Source organism: Adiantum capillus-veneris, chromosome 18 (genome assembly GCF_014529385.1).
Source record: "Adiantum capillus-veneris isolate H3 chromosome 18, ASM1452938v2, whole genome shotgun sequence".
Taxonomy (NCBI): Eukaryota; Viridiplantae; Streptophyta; class Polypodiopsida; order Polypodiales; family Pteridaceae; genus Adiantum; species Adiantum capillus-veneris.
This window is the reverse complement of record NC_140948.1, coordinates 125,439,524-125,462,625: the sequence shown is the minus strand read 5'-3', so window position 1 is coordinate 125,462,625 and position 23,102 is coordinate 125,439,524. Positions and strand designations below refer to the sequence as shown.

At 43.7% G+C, this 23,102-nt stretch overlaps 1 protein-coding gene across 4 annotated transcripts in view; it reads right to left on the bottom strand.

Moving 5' to 3' along the window:
• The window catches only part of LOC147436365 (transcription termination factor MTERF9, chloroplastic-like), a 46,753-nt gene extending 29,949 nt beyond the window's left edge, over nucleotides 1-16,804 (bottom strand). For 3 of the 4 annotated variants that reach the window (XR_015185181.1, XR_015185182.1, XM_086489283.1), the window contains exon 1: nucleotides 16,462-16,804. Coding sequence is in view for 2 of the 4 variants with exons in the window: in XM_086489283.1 (XP_086345409.1) it covers nucleotides 16,462-16,596 (135 nt within the window). In the remaining 2 variants the exon portion in view is untranslated. The remainder of the gene's footprint in view (nucleotides 1-16,461) is intronic. The other variant, XM_086489281.1, reaches the window with a different exon arrangement.
• Nucleotides 16,805-23,102: the final 6,298 nt, after the last annotated feature.

Genomic DNA, 23,102 nt, shown 5'->3' with positions numbered 1-23,102 from the left:
CACTCTTCAAAAACACGATTAGGAATCGACACGCCCAAGTGAACTTGGATTCGTGCGACTGCAACAAGCAAAAAAAATTATTGTGGTTCTTTCCTTGAGTGATACAGAACACTACCAAAGCTCTGATACCAATGTAAGGTGCAGTGGAATGAATGTTTGAACTTTGTTCAAGATGAGTGCTCCGAAACTATGCTCAAGGTTCCTTTTTCTTATGGAAGGGAGAGCCTTCCGTTCTTAATGAGAGAGTGCAATGGACACACAAAGTGAATGGACACAGTGCGAGAAAGTGTATGAGACTGAGAGATAGAGAGAGAAGAGAATACGACACCAGAGACGTAAAACCCTCCTCCGAAGGCCCCACTCTCTATAGCGAGAGCGGTCTACTTATGATTGCACAAATCTCTACAATGCTTAGACTTGCCGACGATGTCGACGACGATGAGGATGACGACGAGACGGACTGAAATCTGAAAACGCCAAGGGCTGAAATCTGCAAATCTTTATCTGCTGAATTCTGACTCTATGTGATGACGATGTCGATGATGCAACGAGGACGTATTGAAAACGCAGATGCTGAAATCTGTGTTTTCCGGGCTGAAACTGCAAACTTCGATGGATCCCACCATGCAGCGAGGAACTGCAATGGGAAGGTGAGATCTGCGAGGTTCGGGACTTGATTTGCGAGTGCTAAAGGCTGAAAACTGAAAACGCTGGTCCTAGGGCTGATTCTGTCGCGATGATCTGCAAAAACGCTGAGGTTGATCTGCAAACCAAAAATGCTAGGGCTGAAAACTGACCTTGCGGAGAAATCTGCTAACGCTAGGAAATCTGTTGTGTTGCTGTGGGAATTTGCTAACGCTAGGGCTGATCTGCTGTCTACTGTCGTCGGGAATCTGCAAGTGCAAAAACGTTGGCTGATCTGGTGCAAAAATGCTAGGCCTTTTGTTGAGAGAAAACGCCAGAGTTGTCGCGGGGGTTGGTCTTGCTGAGAAGTTGCCTGTTGAGCAAGGTGCTCCTGCTGCCTCTTCTACCAGAAAGTGCTAGCGCTAGGTTTTTATTTATACAAACTTAGCATTGCCCTACCTACTTTCCAACAAAAGTCGCTTAAAAATAATAAGTGAAAAATGTCAAAGATAGGGAAAATAGATCTATGCACTGTAAAAATGCTCTTGATGGGATCTGATGGGAATCTGATGGTCATGTTGTGTGCAACCAGAGGATATGCATCTAATCTAAGTGTCTGGACATGCACGGTCTGCGAACAGACTCACAAAAGTGCCAGATCACTTCCTATTCTAGACTGACTTGACTGAACTGAACCCTGATCATGCTGTAGCTTGTCCACGGACACATAGGGTTGGACGTGTCACGTGACAACATCCGATTTGCATAATAGGGTGCCAAGTTGCAAAACATGGTTAGAAAAAGACATGACTGAAGTACCATTCTGCTTAAGATTGCACCAATCTTCTTTTAATCGCGCTAGGTACTAAGGTGGCAAGAACCGCGCCTTGAACTTGTCTTGGAAGTCGGCACAACTGAAAGACAGGGACACACCTACCTCGGCTTCCCCTAGGTGCATAGCCAATTTCTCCTCTTGCCATGCTTGATACCAATTGATGGCATCACCGACAAGATACATGGCTGCTGTCAAAACTTTGTTATTCCTTGTCTTCTTAGTTGTCCCAAAATAAGCATTAAATTGATGCAACCAAAAATGAATAACACTAGCATCTATCTTACGTCATACTTACTGAACATCAACTTCTCGATGATGGGGTTGTTGGAGTCCGAATCTCGGCTTGCGCCGGCTCGGGTTTCGAGGTAAGAAACTGTAGGACCAACTCTTGCATGCGTTGGTCTCTCTGCACCTCACGCTCTAACTCCAAGGCCGCTCATCTATCTTCGGCCGCTACTCGTTGGGCTTTGCGTGATTGCTCATGCTCAAGCTCAATAGCTGCCTTTCTTTCTTCAGCCGCCACCTTTCTTTCTTCGGTCGCCAAGCGCGCTTGCTCACGCTGACGCTCCAAGGCTACCCTTTTCTCTTCGGCCGCCAAGCGTGCTTGCTCGCGCTCACTCTCCAAGGCTGCCCTTTACTTCTCGGCTGCCAAGCGCACTTGCATGCGCTCACGCTCCAAGTCGGCCTTTCTTTCTGCTTTTCTTTCTTTTCGTTCCTCAGCCGCCAAGCACGCTTGTTCACGCTCGCGATCCAAGGATGCTTATCTATCTTGGCGTTCGCGCTCCAAGGCAGCACGTTGCGCGTCTTGTTGTAACATCATGTCCATCATCATCTTGACCGAAGCCTCCATAGGATTTGGTACAATCCTTGGTGTAGATGGGGAGGGGGGAGGGTTGGAAAAACCTCCTGGTGGGGAAACTTCTTCGCCACTTCCATGCTCATCACCTCCATGCGAAGTATCCATTCCGCTTCGGATGAGGACCATACACTGAAGTCTTGGGTTCTTAAGTTCACAAGGAACTTGGGTTCTTGTGGTTCTTGGGTTCTTGAGGTTCTTCTTTTCAGCTTGCAATCTGTGTTAAGGAGGATCTTCTCTTACCCGAGATCTTCTCTTTCCCGCGGGCGCACCCCTTGGCGGCCTTGTACTCACACCAAGGTTGCTTTTTCCCACCTCACGTCGATTGGCCGGCCGCTAGGTGCACGGTCCGCTCTCAATGAGAGAAAAGAGAAACAAGGGGAGGTTGGACAAGCCCTTCTCTCTTGGGTTTCCTGTCACTCTTCAAAAACATGATTAGGAATCGACATGCCCAAGTGGACTTGGGTTACGTGCGACCGCAACAAGCAAAAAAAACTTCTTGTGGTTCTTTCCTTGAGTGATATAGAACATTGCCAAAGCTTTGACACCAATGTAAGGTGCAGCGGATGTGAATGTTTAACTTTGCTCAAGATGAGTGCTCCAAACTATGCTCAAGGGTTCCTTTAATTCGGAAGGGAGAGCCTTCCGTTCCTTTAGTGAGAGAGTGCAATGATCACAAACAAAGTGGAAGACGTTGTGAATGAAGGTGCTGAGACTGAGAGATAGAGAGAGAAGAATACGACACCAGAATGTTGTCAAACCCTCCTCCGAAGGCCCCTTTCTCGTCATACGAGAGCGGTCTACTATTGATTGCACAAATCTCTACAATGCAATGGACTTGCCGACGATGTCGACAACGATGAGGACGGCGACGAGACGGACTGAAATATGCAAATCTTGTATCTGCTGAATTCTGACTCTATGTCGGTGACGACGACGATGTGACGACGATGCGACGACGACGCGCTGAAAATGCAGATGCTGAAATCTACGAATAGCTGCTGAATCTGCAAACTTTGGCTGATCTAACCGTGCGGCAAGGATTTGTTGCGGGAAGGTGAGATCTGCGAGGTTTGGGGGTGGTTCTGCGGTGTCTATAGGCTGAAAACTAAAAACGCTGAAGCTAGGGCTGAACCTGTCGCGGGGAATCTTCAAAACACTAGGCTGAAATGCTGGTCGAAAAACGCTTGGGCTGAATTTGTATCTGCTACAGAAAACGATAGGAAAACTACAAACGCCAGGCTGATCTGCAAGTGGCAAAACGATGGGGTTGATCTGCACTTGGTGAAAAACAATGGCTGTCTTTCGTGGCTTGAAAACGCTAGGTCCTCTTGCCGTCTTGCTGAGAAGGTGCACTTCCACTGTGGTCTGCTGCTTCTCCTGCCAGAAAACACTAGCACTAGCTTTTCTTATATACTGCCTTAGTCAAATTGCCGTACCCAGTTTCCCAACAAAGTCACTTATTAATAATAAGTGAAAAATGGCTAAAATAGGGAAAATAGGTTTTTTGCACTGTAAAATGCTCCTGATGGAACCTAATGGTATTGCTGATGACCATGTTGTGTGCAACCAGAGGATATGCATCAAGTGTCTAGACATGCACGGTCTTCGAACAGACTCACAAAAGTGCCAGAACACTTCCTAAGCTAGGCTAACTGAACCCTTGTTATGAAGTAGCTTGTCTACGTACAGATGTGCACGTGACACCTCTCTCAGGATGTGATATGATTTTGGACATTCGATGGTTTTGTGAACATAACCCTCTCATTGCTTGGACAGACAATACGCTCACTCTAAATGCCAAAAGTGACTCCCCCATGATCATTCGTGGTGAGGAGGGTCTTCATTCTTTACCTCTCATTTCTCATGTGCAGGCGAACAGTGAATTACGAAGAGGAGCACAAGCGGCATTCATTTATGCGTCTTCAGTCACTCAGAACCTCAAGGATCCAGAAAGGTATTCAGGTTTGTTTACCAAGTATGAGCACCTCTTTTTGCAGGATGATCTTCCACCCCGTCTCCCTCCTGAGCAGCCGGAAAACCATCGCATAGAACTCACGGAGGGGGCACAACCAGTCAATAAGGCTCCCCACCGTTTGAACAAGACTCGAGATGTAACCATGTCACACTTTGTAAATAATTACTTTATTTACGAAAAAAGACTTATATAATTAGTTGTGTGCACATTAGAATAGATCTAGCAGTTTTGGGACCTAAGGTGCACCCTAGTTTGGGCCAGAGCACCTAGGGAGACCCTAGCAGAAAATACCATGAAGCCCTAGTGATTGGGAATTATCTAATTAGTTGTGTGCACATTAGAATAGATCTAGCAGTTTTGGGGCCTCAGGTGCACCCTAGTTTGGGCCAGAGCACCTAGGGAGACCCTAGCAGAAAATACCATGAAGCCCTAGTGATTGGGAAATCGAGTGTTCAATGAAGGGGTAGATAGTAACCTCAGATTTCAAGCTCAGACAATTACGCGCGTCAGTGCGAGCACAGGAATGAGATGGGGTCCATAGAAGAACAGTAACCCTAAGGCCTGAATTATTTTTACGGCCTTAGGATAAGTCAATTAAATTATTTTAAATGATTTGAGCGGGACCAAATGGCCGGACAAGTGCGAACAGGTAATGCCAAAGCAGTGTCAGTACGGCATTGTGCTGGGGAGCAGCTAACATTTCATTAGTTGTATCTGTGTGTGCAGTTGTGAGTTAATTTGCACATTCCATTAATAGCCTAGGGACTTTTAAATGTAAAAGTTGAATGGTTTTAAAGTTATTAAGTAAGTGTGCCAAGTGATTAATAGCCTAGGGACTTTTAAATGTGAAAGTTGAATGGTTTTAAAGTTGAATGTGAAAGTTGAATTGGTAAGTGTGCCACTTGGCACACTTACCAATGCAAAACTAGCTCTCTCACTCTCACTCTCACTCTCACTCTCACCCTCTCTCTCTTCCTAGCGTCCCCTCTTCCTGTTGGCTTGATAAGAGCACCCCCTCCCCCATTTCTCAATGTTGGCAGTGCTCCTACCTCCCCTATTGTGAGTATGCTTTACGCATTGGAGCCCTCCATGGAAGCTTGAGAGCCGCCCCTTGCGACATATGTGGTGGCCTTATGCTCCCATTGTCTAGAACAAGGGTTCTCATAGCCATAGCCAGCTTTTGGTGAAGTTTCATAGTGAGAAGTTGCAGCAGGCACTCTCTTCATAGAGTGTGGTGGCTGTAGATTCTCCGTTTTCAGCCCCTAATCATCTCTTTTAGGGTGAATTTCAGCAAAATACACATAGAATCTAGTTCTTCTCTACCTACACTACGCATACACAAAGTTTGGTGCCATTCCATCGCAAAAAAGGTCTCTATTTCGGCTTTGGAAGGTGCTTAGGTAACATTTTCAGGTTATGTGCAGAAAATTACAGCAAGCATGTGTGCATGCATTTTGCATGTTTCTCCCTTGTTTTTGTTGCAGGAATGATTATGCATAAAGAGACACAGTTAGCGGAAGGTAGACTTATTTTCGAGAGCTTCCGTTGAGTTTTGTGGAAGATAGACTCTCGTTTTAGAGAGCTTCCCAAAATCTCATAGCAGAGGGAAAATCCTCTCAGTACTTAGAGAGTAGCTTTCGCACTCGCTCAGTCACAAGCAGAAAAGAAAGAATAGAGGACGGGCTATTGCCCCGTTCCTGTGCTTGTAAAGATTCTCCCTTAGTAATAAAGATAATCTCTTTATGGGGGGGGACCAGCCTATCTTCTGGTCCCCAACGAAGTGTCAAGCTTTTCCTCTCTCTCTCTAATTCTCTTGAGTATTTGAAATACAATTAAAAGTCGGTTTACGCTTCCGTATTTTTGTGACACAAGAAGAAGAGTTAGAGCGGCAACTCACGGAGTTGGTGACCAGAGGATTCATACGCCCTAGTGTAAGTCCTTTTGTTGCTCCTACTTTGTTTATCCGCAGGATGGTTCGTCTCGTTTGTGTGTTGATTACAGGGCTTTGAACAAGATGACTGTCAAGAACAAGTTTCTGATGCCTCGCATTGAGTATATCCTCGATAGGCTCAATGGGGCAAAGGTTTTCAGCAAAGTCAATCTCAAAAGTGGATACCATGAGGTAAGGGTATATAAAGGCGATATCTTCAAGAATACCTTTCGCATAGAGCGAGGGCAATGGGAGTATGTGGTTATGTCTTTTGGATTGACAGGTGGCGTGGGTACATTCAACAATCTCATGGTAGGTCGTTTTGGTGGTATGATCGGCGTGTGTGTGTGTTTATCTTTCTTGATGAAATTCTCATATTCTCTGCATCGTGGGAACAACATGAAAAGGATGTAGAAAAGGTTTTAGTCCGTTTGGATGAGTGTCAGTTGTACATTGCAGCTAAGAAGTCTGATTTTTTTCTAACTGAAGTTACTTATTTGGGTTATATCATTTCTGCAAAAAGTATCACGCTTGATCCCGCAAAGGTAGAACACGTTCATAATTGGGATTTGCCCAAAACTGCAAATGATGTGCGTTCTTTTCTTGGTTTATGTCAAGCATATAGTTCGCACATAGAGAATTTTGCACGCATTGTCGCACACATGACTGATGTTTCGAAAGGGGTAAAAACTCACCGACATCGCGTTGTTTTGCTTGAGGCAGCCGTTGAGGCTTTTTCGGCTCTCAAGGTTGCGGTGATAGAAGCATCGTGTCTCATCCTTGCCTATTGGGACAACCCCTTTGAGGTTTGTACGGGTGCGAGCAATGTCACAATAGATGCTGTGCTTCAACAACATGGCGGTCCAGTTGCATTTCTCAGTCAGAAGTTCAATACTGCCGAAAAGAATTATTCAGTTTATGACAAAAAACTTTTGTCTTTTATTCGCTCTCTCAAGCATTGGAAGCATTTTCTATATGGTAGAGAGCTCAGAGTTCATAGTTCGCACAGATCCTCAAGCCCTCAAGTGGCTCCAATCTATGCCTAGTGCACATTGGAATGATCGCCAAGCACGGTGGTCACAGTTTTTTGAGCAATTTGGTGGTTTGATTGAGTATGTGCCTTGTAAGGTGCAGCGGAATGAATGTTGGAACTTTGCTCAAGATGAGTGCTCCGAACTGCGCTCAAGGTTCCTTTTCGTTCTTATGGAAGGGAGAGCCTTCCGTTCTTAATGAGAGAGTGCTATGATCACAAACAAAGTGAATGGACACTGTGCGTGCAAGTGTATGAGACAGAGATAGAGAGAGAAGAGAGATACAACACCAGAGACATTGTAAAACCCTCCTCCGAAGGCCCCACTCGTCGGCGAGAGTGGTCTACTTATGATTGCACAAACTGGTACAATGGGAATGCATGTGACTGATGCAAGTCTAAGCTATGTCGGCAATGACGATGGTGATGGCGAGACCGACCTCAGGGCTGAAATCTGCAACCTTTTATCTGCTGTCCAAAAACGCTATGGGCTGAAATCTGCTGCAAATCCAAAACGCTGGTTTTGGGGCTGATTTCTGTTGATCTTTGTCGCTGAAAATCTGTAGGTTTTAGGACTGAAAACTGATGTTCTTAAGGGTTGAAACTGATGGTCTTTTCGGGCTGAATCTGAGGCTTCTTCATTGCTAATAAACGCCAGTCAAAAGGGAAGGCGATATGGGCTGAAAAACGCTAGGCATGGGGATCTGCTTGCGGTGACGCCTTGGTTAAAAACGCTAGGCCTGGGATCTGATGGCGATGGCTACCTGATGCAAAAACGCCAAGGTCTGGAGTCTACTGGGCGTTGATGTCCAAAAACGCTAGGCTTGCTTGTTGGAGAAAACGCTAGGTTGATGGTTCTTCTTGCTTGGAGAGAAATCCACCAAGGGGTTCTTGCTTGAGAAGTTGCCTGTTGAGCTTGGCTCCTGTTGCCTCTTCTGCCATTTAGTGCTAGCTTTAGTTTGCTTATATACAAACTTACTCAATTTGCCCTACCTACTTTCCAACAAAAGTCACTTAAAAATAATAAGTAAAAAATGTCAAAAATAGGGAAAATAGGTCAAATACACTAGAAAATTCCCCTGAAGGATTCTGATGGATTCTGATGAGAATGCTTATGATCTTGCTGTGTGCAACCAGAGGATATGCATCTACACTACGTGACTAGGCATGCACGGTCCACGAATAGCCTCACAAAAGTGCCAGATCACTTCTAAATCTAGACTGACTGGACTGAACCCTTGTCGTGTTGTAGCTTGTCCACGGACACATAGGGTTGGATGTGTCACGTGACATGCCTAGTAAAGCAAACCCTGTTGCAGATGCGTTTAGTCGCAAAGGACAGATCTTGGCTCTTGAGTCAAGATCCACATTTTTTATTCAAGGTATCTCTTTCGACAACATGACAAATCAGAATGCAGATTCCGAGTTTGGTAAGCAATGGTTGGAGGCTCTTGCTTACCAATGGACCAGCAACTATCTCATTCGTGAAGGTTTGTTGTATTTTCGTCACCATCTATGTGTGTTTCCCTCTCTCAGGAAAGCCATATTGCCTGATGCTCATGACTCTCATGGGTGGGAATGAGGGAATGAACACCACTTTGGAAAAAATAGATAGATTCTTTTATTGGCCTAAAATGCGAAAAGATATGTTTCGTTATGTCACATAGTGCACCATTTGTCAGAAAGTAAAAGCCCCTAGGGGTAGGCAACAGGGTCTCTTGATGTCGTTGCCTATTCCTGAAGAACCTTTTCAAGATATCTCTATGGATTTTGTGACTAATCTTCCACCTACTTTGCATGCAAGGAACACATAATGCTTGACAATCGTTGATCGTTTCAGCAAATTTTGCATGTTAATTCCTTGTAAGGCCACAGTTACTGCACAAGATTTATTCATTAAGCATTGGTACCCCCTTTGTGGTTCACCAAAGTCAATCGTTTCAGATAGTGAATTTAAGTTCACGTCAAATTTTTGGCGCGCTCTCTTTGAAAATTTTGGCACATTTATCTGCTTTTCAGATGGTCAAAATTCAAACAAAATTTTACAATCAATTGGCTTTTGATGTTTTAAAGTCTTATGTGCATGATCAACAGTTTCATTGGGAGCTCTATCTCCCATTAGTCCAAGCAATTTTGAATGACTCTTATTCCTTTGCCATTGATAGAACTCCATATGAGGCAACATTTGGCCATCCGTTCCAGTCCCTTTTGACTCGTTTGGTCAGTCAATTGCCTGATGCCGCTGAAAGTCAATCATTGGATGAGATTACTGAGAGTGTGAAGCTTCGGGTAAGCAAGGCTCAGGAGTCTTATTCACGGCAGGCTAATAAGCATCGTCAGGATGTTACTATCTAGGAAGGGGATTGGGTCTATTAGAGAATCATGAAGCAACGTCTTAAGCAAGTAGGCAAGAAGTGTCCTAAGTTGTATTTCAGAATGTATGGTCCATTTTCTGTCATTAAAAAGATCAATGAGGTTTCTATAAAATTGTTGTGTACCTCACTTTAAAAAAGAGGGGATGTCACGTGCACATCTTACTCTATGCGCATGTGGACAACCTATCCCAGTCCTAGGTGTTGCTAAATTGGCTTTATCTGACAGAAAAATAATTCTAAATGAATTATTGGATTTATAAGTGAGGGTTTTCTCGCTTGGAACAACATGAAAAATAATTCTAAATGAATTATTGGAATTTTAAGTGAGAGGGTTTTTCTCACTGGAGACATCCGAGTACAGAGTAATCCTAGTGCGTCATTCAAAGTAATGACGGGAGCACTGAGAACGGGAATATCTGTAAGGCCACCAGGAACGGGTACTTCTGATACGTCACATCGGATGGGTGACAGGGAGCATCAGAAAGAAGTATCCGACCATCAAGGAACGGACATCTCTGATGCGTCATAGGATGGGTGACAGAGCATCGTGAAGGAGATTGTACCGTAAGTTCCGTAGAAAAGGACTAGGTGATGGGTATTCTTGATGCGTCACGGGTGCATCGGAAAGGGAATATCCATAGTCAGGAGGAAATTCCGAACTGTGTTAGAATTGTGCACAAGGAAAAAGCAAGCACTTGAATGAAGATGGGTTTAGAGGAAACTTTTGAGGAAAAACAGATGCTTTCTGAGAAAGCGGGATTGCTTTTCGGGAAAGCATCTGCTTTCCCGCGAGGAAGTCTATGTTTGCATTGCAACTGTGCATGTGATTGTGTCCAGGGACGCCTGGGAAGTGCTGTGAAAGCATTGTTTTTAACTTATAAGGTTTTATTGAGTTTTTGGGCAGGTTCAGACTATTTTTAAAATACGCCAGCCGCCCACTTAATAAGCGGGCAGCCATCTGATAAATAAGGCAACAGATCAACCAGCGTTTTCTATCTCTCTTTTTCTGGCAGAACATCCGAGAAAAAAAAAGGGCCGCGATCTCTACGCGAGCAGCTATTCGTGCCTGTGGCTAGGAGCTATAAAAGCATCACATGCCCTCACGCAGAGGAGAGGATCAGTTTTTGCAAGAAGATGCTGCTGCAGAGTTCACCCACCAAGAAGACATTTGCCAATGATGCCCAGGACTGTCCCAAGTGTACCCGATGTCGCCAAGACCCAGTGTGCGAGTTCCCTCGCGAAGAAGTGCCTACGGAGCGTGTTTCCATCGTGACAAGCTGCTGTTTTTCTCTGTTTTCAGCCCATAAACATCGTAGACGGGGCTGACTTGTGAGAAGGAACCCGAGAACACACCTCTTTTGTGTGTAGGATTGGAAGAGAGGATTTTTCTATACAGAGATCTCTTCCCGGGAATTGCTTTTTTCGAGAACCGAGTTGCATTTCGAGCGTCGAGATTTTGAAGGTAACATTTTCATGTTATGATCTATGAGTATTTGTTTACAGGTGTACTTCCTCTTAGTGAGGGAGTAGGAGCAGAGGAAGGCACGAGCCTCTGCAAGAGAAAAGCGCTCTGAGGAACTAGAGCCGGATCAGCCCAAGGGTTTCGTGTCCGAATTTGGGAAGCAGGCCCACGGATAGAAGAGAGGTAGACTCTCGAGATGTGATCTGGAAGTTGAAATTCCCAAGGGAAGGACTTCGCGTCCGTGAAAGCAGAGTTGTTCTGCGGGAAGAGGACTCTGGAAACAGAGTTGGAAAAGAGAGTTGCAGGGATGTCATGCCCTAAGTCTGGAAGGTGAGATCTAGAGGCGAGAACCTTGGTTCTCAAGGATTTGGAATAAGGAACGGAAGTTCCTTGGAATAGGGTTTTGCCCTAGGAATCGGAAGCTAAGGCTTCCGGGAACCATCAAGTCTTATTCTAGAACGAACGTGGTAATACGTTCGGTTCAAGTGCTTGTATAGACTTCTCCTCAGTAATAAAGATACTATTACGGGGGGGGACCAGCCCATCTTCTGGTCCCCAGTATTGTGTCGATCTTCTCACTCTCTATCTCTCTCCCTTTATCTGTTTCTCTCTATATACTCTGGCTTCAGTATTAAGTGATAAATTCTATTTATCCGAGTATATTTTATATTGTTATGTGCTCCGATTTGTGACACTAGGTTTCAGGCTAGCCTAGGAAGTGTTATGGCACCTTGAGAGCCTGTGCGCAAGCCGTGCATGTCCAGGCACGTAAGAGTAGTTGCATACCCTCTGATTGCACAACCCAGTAGCACCCACAATTTGCATTTTCCAAATCAGTGAACCCAATTTTCCATGGCATCTTGGGGCAAGTAGTTCACGCATTTTATACTTATTTATTTATTTATTAAATGCCAATTTCCAAGGTCGTGGGGCTGTAGGGGAGCATGCTCAACCCAATTGGGATTTGCTATATAAGGAGAAGAGGGGCCGCCCATTTCAAGTAGAAGAGGCGGCAGAAGAAGTTATCCAACTTGCAGAGCTTCTCCTCAGCAGTACCGGAAGGAAGCCTAGCGTTTTCAGCCCTCAGCACCTGGCGTTTTTAGCAAGCTCTTGATCAGCCAGCGTTTTCAGTCTCCAGCATTCCAAAGCAGCAGACAGGCATAGCGTTTTGGTTTTCAGTCATCAGCATTTGCAGATCTGGCCCTTAGCATCATAGATCTCACCTCTCCACTAGCAGATCCTCATCATCTCATCAGTTCATCCAGTGTTTTCCAATTCAGCCCGCAGTTTTCAGTTTTCAGCATCAGCGTTTTCACCACATAGCCGTCGAGGAGTCGTCACCGCCATCCACTCTGACACGGTGTTAAGTTTCAGCAGCAGATCAGCATTTTCAGATTTCACCATATCAGCCCTAGCGTTTTCACTATTCAGCCCGTCCTCGTCGACGCCACCATTGTCGTCGACATCGTTGGCAAGTCCATTGCATATAGACCATTGTACCAGAGTGTGCAATCTAAAGCATAGACCTCTCGCCATAGAGAGGGGGGCCCTTGGAGGGGGTTTTGAGAACCAATCTGGTGTCGTATTCTTCTCTCTCTCTCTCTCTCTCTCTCTCTCTCTCTCTCTCTCTCTCTCTCATTCACGGTAGCATTCACTTTGTTTGTGATCATTGCACTTGTGCACACTCTCTAAGAAGAACAAAAGGCTTTCCCTTCCGTAAGTAAAAGGAACCCTTGAGCAAAGTTCGGAGCACTCATCCTGAGCACTATCAACATTCACTTCCGTTGTACCTTACATTTCAAGTGAAGTAAAATAACCTTGTGTTTGTGCGGAGTACTAGATCCGAGATAAATCATTAAACACTTCCGTTGCACCTAACACCAGCTCACAAAGGATGGATATGTGATCGGACTTGCCTATATGGACAATCATTTATCCCATGGGATGATGTGCTATTGGTCAGATGCACACATCATCACATCAGTTAGCGATTGAGACTAGCAGATTTAGGAGAGTACCAACAGAGGATAGGATTTGCCAGTTGTGTCATATAGAGCCAGAGATAAGAGTTACATCACATATGTCATTGTCCGATATACTATGAGATACGAGGCCGCTTTCACTATCTATTCAGAGGGGGCTTTGGACCCCTGGCTAGAGTCAAGAGATATCAGGATCAAAGATGTCTCGGGTTGTTTTTGCTAGAGTTGTGCAGACACAGGGAGAGTCTCTTGTGGAGATCAAACAATGGGAGACATTCACAGAGGGAGATCACTAACTTCTTTAGAGCAAAGACTCGGTAATCAAATAAGCAAGCTTCACAAAAAATTTCAGAGCTCACCTATACCAAAGGTATACTCACTCACAGAGCCATTGAACTTGGGAGATCTAGATGCCCATGTGTACGAAAGCCACCACAACATCGACGGAGGCTCCATCAGAGGAACAAGACTATTCTAGCACGACATGGGAGACGTCCAGGATGACTATTTACAGAGGTGGACATTGACGATGCTCTTCAGCGACTGATGCAATACATTCTCGGACAACGCCCCATGCCGGGCATCCTTGGACATTGATGATGATGATATGAGGTTCATTTTAGTTTTTACTTTACTTCATTTTTATTTTGTACCCAAACATTGTATTAGATCCACCAAGATTGTATCAATTTGGTCTCATAGGTCATTTTGGCCTTTTGAAGACGTTTAATATAACATTTCATTTCATCTCTCTCTCTCTCTCTCTCTCTCTCTCTCTCTCTCTCTCTCTCTCTCACACACACACACACACACACACACAGAGAGGAAACTCCCAACGTAAATACCGCCACAAATCATGGCGGAAAATGCGGATCCGTGCAAACACTTTGCTGGCGTGCCAACTTTTGCGTTGGCTGATTTTGGGTTCAGTTATAGAAAGCAGCCACTTATAGGCCTCGTTTTTAGCCATGACTTGTAAGTTGCTTTTGTTGAAGGAAGGCCAATTGCCTACTAATTAGGCTGAGGCTTCATTTGTAATCAGATCTTGAGTGCATAGTCGCACACAGTTGTAACTGTCTTGCAATTAATAAGGAAATACAGCCAAGGGCCCTCAACTTGAGGGCCAACATCCTTTGGAATGAAACTACGCCACTCTCATGTTTGTCTACCAAGTGCAACTTGTGTAATCTTTTTAGTTATGTTCAAGTTTTCAGCCACAAGTTTACGCGTTCCAGTGAGTCATCCGTCGGTGATTACAGTGGTATCAGATCTCAGCCGCCGCCGCCTTCTCACAAGAGGAACGATCCTTTTGAATGTAGGCAAATCTGAATCCAATTACGAAGTTGGCAGAGGCAACCGATGGAAGTTCACAAAACCCTCCTGTTTCTTAGAACCCTCCTTCTTTCGAACTCCCGCAACAGTTGCTTTTGATCGTGACTATTTGGTGGATGTTATTGGAGAACTGCAAGCGGCTATTACTTTGGAGCAATATGCACCTTATGCAGAAGGTGAAGATTTCTAGAATCTTTATGAATCTTGGGATGTACTTTACCTCGATTGGCATATGTTCAACTTGTTCCCTCTATTCCACCAATGTCTATGGATCTCTACCTCCTCATATGCCCTTCTACTTAGTTTTCAACCCGAGAATCGTTCGTCCTTTAATTTATGCGCTTCTTGATCCTTCTCCGCAGTCGTCTTTGATGGGAGGTGTTTTCCGCACCAAGGCTAATGAGAATCCTATTTTGGCTATTCTTCCTACCTCTCTAGTTCCCACTTCATTGCCACCAACCCCCCACCATCACCTACACCCTTTCATCCTCCTATGCCAAGACCCTATCCAATGCATCTAGATTACCTTTCCCATTATCTGTAATCGGCAAGCCACTCACGAGGAGGTGCAAACACACCACTCAACTCGAAAAACTATTGACACTTGAAGAGAGTTGGAGAGGAGACAGGGAGTGGCGAAGTTCCACTCCGAGATGCATTGGCCCCTAAGTCAGATGCCCCTTACGCTCCTTTTACATTGATAAAGTCACAGAGTACAACTACCGTGGAGTCACTCTTTGCGATTGTGCAACCATGCACTCATATCAAGAGAGGACCCCCAAGGTACAGTTATAAAGGCACTTACCCAAGAGCAAAAGCTAGGAAAAACTAGCGCTCCCAAAAGCTTGCACTCTGTAACACTGTAATCGGCAAGCCACTCACGAGATGGTGAATCCACAACAAACACACCACTCAACTTGAAAAACTATTGACACTTGAAGAGAGTTGGAGAGGAGACAGGGAGTGGCAGAGTTCCACTCCAAGATGCATTGGCTCCTGAGTCAGATGCCCCTTACGCTCCTTTTACATTGATAAAGTCACAGAGTACAACTACCGTGGAGTCCTTCTTTGCAATTGTGCAACCATGCACTCATATCAAGAGAGGACCCCCAAGGTACAGTTATAAACTTTAAAGGCACTTACCCAAGAGCAAAAGCTAGGAAAAACTAGCGCTCCCAAAAGCTTGCACTCTGTAACGCTTTAGAAAACCTTTGCCGAAAAGCACCGTATGACCCTGCCATATCATTACCTACGAATCACGCTACATTTTGTAGGTGCCACATCAATAACACATCCACCGTCCATATAGCTCTCTCTCTCTCTCTTTTCAATCGGGTATTGCCACGTCATCACGTTATGACATTATCTTTCACCCATGTTGCAAGGCCCCAAACCATCTAAAGATGGTGGTTCTATAGTTCTACAATAAAGTTTACACTTTCGGTGGTGTTTAGGATCGACCAAAAGCTTTGAAGTTTCTTCAATTCTTTGATGTTGTCTTTAAGGATGGTCATTACACAAAAGACTCCAAGCTTTCTCGAGCTGCAAAACTTCTTAAATAAAATGCTTTGGAATGGAGGAATGGCCTTAGAGCCAAACCTTTTGCTCCCAAGACTTGGTAGCAGTTCAATAGTGCTTTCACTGACAACTTCCTTACCTCTGCTTAATTATGTTACAAAGCAAATAAAACTCCTTTGAAAGCTTCAAATTCCATGGCCCATTCCCTCCCTTCTCCACAAAAAAAAAAGCATTTGTAAAGGCTTCATGCACTTCAAGATGCATGGATGAAAGCATGTCAGCATGCACAACAAAACACACATTATTGATATATGAAACTAGAAAAGACTGTCCATATTACCACTTTCAAGATCACAATGATCCATCAGGAGAAGGGTAAACTGGCATGAACCAAAAAAGCTGTCAAGTAGAAGGAAAGCCCTTAAACCCTCTTTCGCAATGGGCATGCTTGTAAGAATGTAGCTGGATTCCATAGCAACAAAGCATGCAGCAGGCAGAGAGAGAGAGAGAGAGAGAGAGAGAGCAAGCAAAAAACATACAAGAGTAAGCTCATCTGCATCCTCGTCGTCATCGGAATCAAAGACCAAGAGATGACTATCAGGGCGACGTTGGAGATGAGCTCCGTGAGAAAGTAAGCGAGGCACACCGTAAAGCGGACTTGCAAAGGCGAGCATGGGTGTCAATTCGACGTTCAAGAGATTTGCATTTCTGCTGTCGCTCTTCAATTTGGAATTGAGAAAAATTTACAAAAGAAGGTCGAGACTAATGAAAGAACTGGACTCTAGAGTGCTTCGCGCATCGAATTGAGACATGCGGGAGGCCAAGAAACACTGGTGGAAGAGTTGCAAAATGCAGACTCGCTGAGTTCCGCCACCCATTTGTTCACACAAAGAGGGTGTAATAAAAAGTGATTATTTTCTTTCGTCGTCTCCTTTGAACATTGGGCGGCGGAGAAACAAAGAGTGAAAGGAAGCAAAGTTCACTAATTGTATCAATAAACCGTAGTACAAATCATAGCCCAAATATTTTATTCAAATTAATGCAATGGTTACAAAGATCTAAGTTGAAGATGATGATGAATCCATTTTCTCTAAAGCCCCATTTCTAAATAGCTTAGACATTCATCCATGCTTGCTCTCTGTACATTGCCTTTGCAATACAATCTCGCCTCTCGAAGCCAACTCCAAGGTCACTGGCACTCTTTCATCGTCGCCTTGAGTACACTCGATAGCCTCCTCTATTCCGACTTCGCGTGTTGCCCAAAGCTCCATCATGGACGTAGCATCTGCTCTTCGATCCTATGTCGCACGCCCACCATGACTCGCCAATTATGCTTCTGTCTCCCGCATCCACTCCATATCTAAAGATTATCCATGAAAAAAACAAATGTTGCGAAGCACAAGACAAGCTGCTACAAGCTCCAACACATAGTGTAGATTCATGTCACATCTTTTTAACAAAATGTGAAACCTTGCATTCACATTCAAAAAACTCTCTCAACTAGCATCCTTGTACTTGATTGTATGAAATTATAGTAGTACTTGAGACACGACAACCCTTCCTTGCATCCTATGAAGGGCACTAGCATGTATGGCCATGCTAGATACCGCAGTCGCCAACCTGACAATAGTTTTCTAGCTCCCCTCTTGCACATCTTTATCCTAGCTCACTTCTAGTGGAAAGTGTGAATTGGCACTGCTAGCCTCTTTCATATTCAAGCACGTGAGCTTTTTCATGAGAAAAACTTTGTTCGAGGCACTCTTGCCATCCCAAGGTGAGCAATGACTCGCATAATTCTTTTACAGTAGTCTTGTTCATAATCGTAAAGAAAATGGACTCATCAAGGTGTAGTTGAATGGTAGCCATAGCACGAGCATCAAGATCCTATGGAAGATTGATAGGACTAACGTATAGACATGCTTGCGGAAGCTTAGGCTCTCAAGCGCCAAATGGATTAGTCATCCATTTTGGAACAAAGTCGTAGGGTAAAATAGGGATCCTCTACCCGCTAGGAAAAGGACTAATGAATATGCTTTATCTTCTCTACCCCATAGTCGAGGACGACTATGATTTCAAGAGAGAGGTAATGTCATAATAACTAATATCTAATTCTCGATTTTTCCCGTGAGTCCTCTAGTTTGCCTACAACACTCTTTTGCATTGACATTGCAGTGATTTTGATGAGTTTCTAGTTGAGATTTCCATCTCTGTGCAAAGGAGACACTTGCCAAAACTTTCACAATAATTTTGCCATAAATTTTTAGTCTCACTCTTTTGCATTTGCTATTGTCAGTCATGGCTGGAATTTCTGAGAAAGAAGAGTATTATATCAAAGAGTTTGATGGCACAAACTTCACAGTATCCTTTACATAGAGATCAAAATCTCAAGAAAAACTAAGCCAAAAACAATACATAAACCAGCAAAGAGTGTTGACAAGGCATCAAATCATATAAATTGCTTAAAGAAACTATTGAACAACTGCCAACTTGGCATCAAAGCATCTATACCCATCTATACATATCATATGGCAAGGCCATGAATGGGGATATCCAACAACCTAATCCACCTCACACTGGGTAACCTAGTCCTCAGTGCTCGGCTTCAAAAACCTCTACGCAAAGAACCTTACAAAGGGTTATGCAAACACGATTAGCCATAGTCTCAAAAAGGGCAATTTCGGATTGAGTCTCAAAAATGGCTAGGACTACCAAAACAAGCCAAAATTGGTTCCACAACAAGGTATAATGGCAGTAGTCGCAACACAAAATGTACATCCAAAATGTGAAACTGTCATTGCAAAACCGCAAGACACGCGCTCAAACAAGCACCAATGAGTATGCAAGCAAAAGCAGAAAACTAGCTCTCTGCAAGGAGTAAAGCGCTCTCAACAAAGAGCACAAGCACTCTCAAGTGCTAGTCCCGTATAAACCATATATGCATCCAAACTCCCACTAGAATTGTAATGGCTATCAATGTCCAAGATTCTTATAGATCTTCTATGTCAAGATAACCTATGACTATGGCTATGCATGTAAAACTATCTAAGAGTTGTCTCTAAGAAGCCGTCAACAGCTATGCATGAGCAATTAGAGAAATTCAATCTTTGGAACCACAAATAACATAAATCAATTCCAAGAACGCATATGGCATTCCAAAACTACTCTAAAAAATGCATAGAAGTGATACTAAGTACAATCTCTAACATGTCTCCCACTATCGACAAATTGTCCCTCCATCTCGCTCTCTACAATGCCAGAGAGCATGTGAAAATTTAGAGTCAATGTCACCAAAGTCAATGTTGATGTTGATGTGAGTGTCGGGTGTCACTCCTCTATGGAAGAGGCAACTCACCCATGCACGTCAATGTTGGGAGAATCCAATACCACAAGTTGAGAAAACAAGTCGTTTATGCTGAGAAAACGGGGTGTCGATGCCGAAGGAGAGATGAGGAGCTCTCTCTCTCATTTTCTATGATGATGTCGAGAAGAGAAATGTGTGTCCTAAGGCCTTCAATGCTGAACTTCAGATGAAACTATCTCTTTCTCTCTCTCTATACTCTCTCTCCTCTCTCACTCAACTCGAATGCACAACCTGTCCTAAGAAAATAGTTTTTGTGTTTTTTATTTAGACACAACTACACTCCAAAACAGCTAACAAGTTCTTCTACAAAATTGTAGAGCTCAACCAAATCTCTGTTTTGAAAACAAAGTTTTTTAATGCGAGTTTTTTAGCTCCAGTTATGAGCAAAACAATGACTTGTTGTCAATCTGCCGTAAACTGAGCAACCTGCTTCTCTCTCTCTTTGAGCTCACAAAAAGCTCAATCTCTTACCCCTTGTGGCTTATCGCCCAAGTGGCATCCTGAAGGAGTACGAGCGGAAGTGCGACGCGAGAGAGAGTGCGAGAAGAAGAGCACGACGATATGGTGAACTCACTCTACTATAATGTGTAGAGCATAGTGAGTTCTTATTAGGTTTTTACAAAAGAATATGTGTACATACCTGGCGGCCCGCCCATTTACCTGGGCGACCACATTGGGCTTTATACCCCAACAACCTCCCACTTAAAGTCCAATGTGGTACTTTAAGTGTGAGAGAAGCTACTATACAACCTAATATACAAGAGATGTAGAGAAGTGATGTACTACCCTACACCTAACTGCTTGCAAAAATGCGCAAAGCTCTCTGAGGGAAGTCCTTTTGTAAGTAGATCAGCAGGATTTTTTGTGGTGTGAACTTTGACAAGCTGAAGTTGCTTATCCTCGAGCATTTCCCTGATGAAATGATACTTCACATCCACATGCTTTGTCTTTGAGTGATAAACTGGATTGCGAGCCAATTGTATAGCACTTTGACTATCACAATATAACACAGGCGTCTCTTCTTTGATTCCCAAATCTGTTACTACTCGATTAAGCCAAATTGATTCTTTGCATGCCTCTGATGCTGCAACATATTCAGCCTCTGTAGTAGACTGAGTAACACAATCTTGTAATCTAGAACGCCATGATACTGCTCCACCAGCCAATGTAAAGACATACCCTTACGTAGACCTTCGGTTGTCTAAGTCACCTGCATAATCTGAGTCTATAAAACCCTTTACACTTAGCTCCTGACTCCCATAGCATATACGCATACTCTTTGTAGCTTTTAGGTATCTCAATATTCCTTTCACTGCCTCCCAATGTTTCTTGCCTGGGTTTGACATGTATCGACTTACTACTCCCACTGCAAATGCAATGTCTGGGTGAGTAGCAATCATTGCATACATTAAACTACCCACTGCAGACGCATATGGAATCTTATCCATTTCAGCATGTTCTTCCTTAGACACAGGACAATCTTGTTTGCTAAGTTTCACATATGGTGGCAATGGCACACTCAATGCCTTTCCCTTCTCCATATTGAAACGTTGCAAAACCTTGTCAATATACTCCGTTTGAGATAACCAAATCAACTTCTTTGATCTGTCTCTCTCAATGCGCATACCAAGTATATGACTTGCCTCACCCATGTCTTTCATGTCAAATGATTTTGCCATCTTTGACTTCAAAGAAATTTCTTCCAAGTGCTTGCCAGCAATCAACATGTCATCCACATACAAAATAAGGATCAGCCAACTGCCATCCTTAGCCTTCTTTGTATATAGATAGTGATCGAACTCACTACGTTTGTAGCCTTGAGAAATCATAAACTTGTGGAACTTATGGTACCATGCCCTCGGTGATTGTTTTAAGCCATAAAGACTCTTTAACAACTGGCATACCAAATCTTCCTTGCCTTTCTCAACAAACCCTTCTGGCTGCTGCATGTAAATTTCCACATCTAAATCACCATGCAAGAACGTTGTCTTGACATCCATTTGGTGCAACACCAAATCTAATATGGAACCAATGCAAGAAAGCATCTCAATGTAGTCATCTTGACCACTAGAGAGAAGACTTCATCAAAGTCAATTCCTTGTTCTTGCTTAAAGCCCTTGGCAACAAGCCTTGCCTTGTACTTTGGCTGACTATCATGAGCGGTGATCTTATACCTGTAAACCCATTTACAAGGTAGAGCCTTTTTTCCCTGTGGTAATTTAACTAGCTTCCATGTCTGGTTTTTATGCAGAGCTGTCATCTCTCATTGCATGGCCAATTGCCAATTCCCGGAGTCCTTCATTTGCACTGCTTCCTTGTAACATGAAGGCTCATTGCAATCAGTCAACATGACATAGTTCATAGATGGAACAAACCTATCAGGAGGTCGCGTGACACGTCCAGATCTACGCACAATAGGTGGCTCAGGCTCAGCCACAACCTGTGGTTCCAATCTATCTTGTCCTTGCTCCTCTTGAGCCCTGACATTTTGTCTTGCACGTGCAGGTCCATCTTCTTGGAAGACAACTCTTCTAATCTCCTCAACCCTCTCTGGTTTAGAATGATATTGGGATTCATTAAAGTGAACATCATTGCTGCGGACAACCTTTCTGGATTCGGGATCCCAAAGTCTGTACCCCATCTCACCAGAATTACCATAGCCTAGAAAGATGCACTTTCTACTCTTTGGCTCAAGTTTGTTCCTAAATTCCTTTGGAATGTGAGTATATGCCTCACAACCAAAGACTCTGAGATGCTTGTATGAGGGCATTTTGCTTGACCATACCATCTTTGGCACTGAATCCTTCTGCAAAACCTTGCCAGGAGATCTATTTATAAGATGAACAGCTGTTGATACAGCTTCAGCCAAAAACCCATTTGGTAGTTGTGCATTAGACAACATACTTCTGACCTTCTCTTGTATGGTCCTATTCATCCTCTCAACAACACCATTTTGAGGAGGATTGTAAGGAGCAGTAAATTCACGTTTTATACCTTTTGACTCACAAAAGTCTTGAAAGGCCTTTGAAACATACTCTCCACCATTGTCAGTGCGTAAGCATTTAAGCTTCTTGCCACTTTGATTCTCCACAAGTGTCACAAACGTTTTGAAAACACTAAACGCTTCATCCTTGTGCTTGAGAAAGTAAACCCATACTTTCCTCAAGTAATCATCTATAAATGTCATAAAGTAAGAAGCTCCCCCTAGAGATAGGTTAGGCATAGGTCCACACAAATCACTATGAACAAGTGCCAACTGTGTATCTCTTCTACTGCTTCTATGCTTATGTGGTTGCTGTGTTTGCTTACCATACAGACAATGTTCACAGAATTCAAAATCATTAAATGAAAAGCCAGGCAAATAACTAGAACGAGACAAGATTTCCATTCCCTTCTTGGACATATGTCCTAACCGGCTATGCCACAAAGAAACGTTCGACTGCTCGGTTACATTGATTACATTTTTAGAGACATTTGATACATAAATCATGTAAAGTTCTCCAGACTTTACTCCATGTGCTACTGTCATAGAACCGTTGGATATCTTCCACATGTTCTGTCCAAAAGTGGTGACGTAGCCAGCATCATCAAGTAAACATGTGTTGATCAAGCTCTTTGTAATTGCAGGAACATGTCTCACATTCTTCAGCGTGAAAGAAGAGCCATTTTGAAACTTCAATTGAACATCTCCAACACCTAAGATCTCACATGTCTGCCCATTGCCTAGCCGAACATGATCTTTAGTGGTCACATAAGAGGTAAACCACTCCTTGTTTGGAGACACATGAAGTGATGCCCCTGAGTCTATAATCCAGTCAC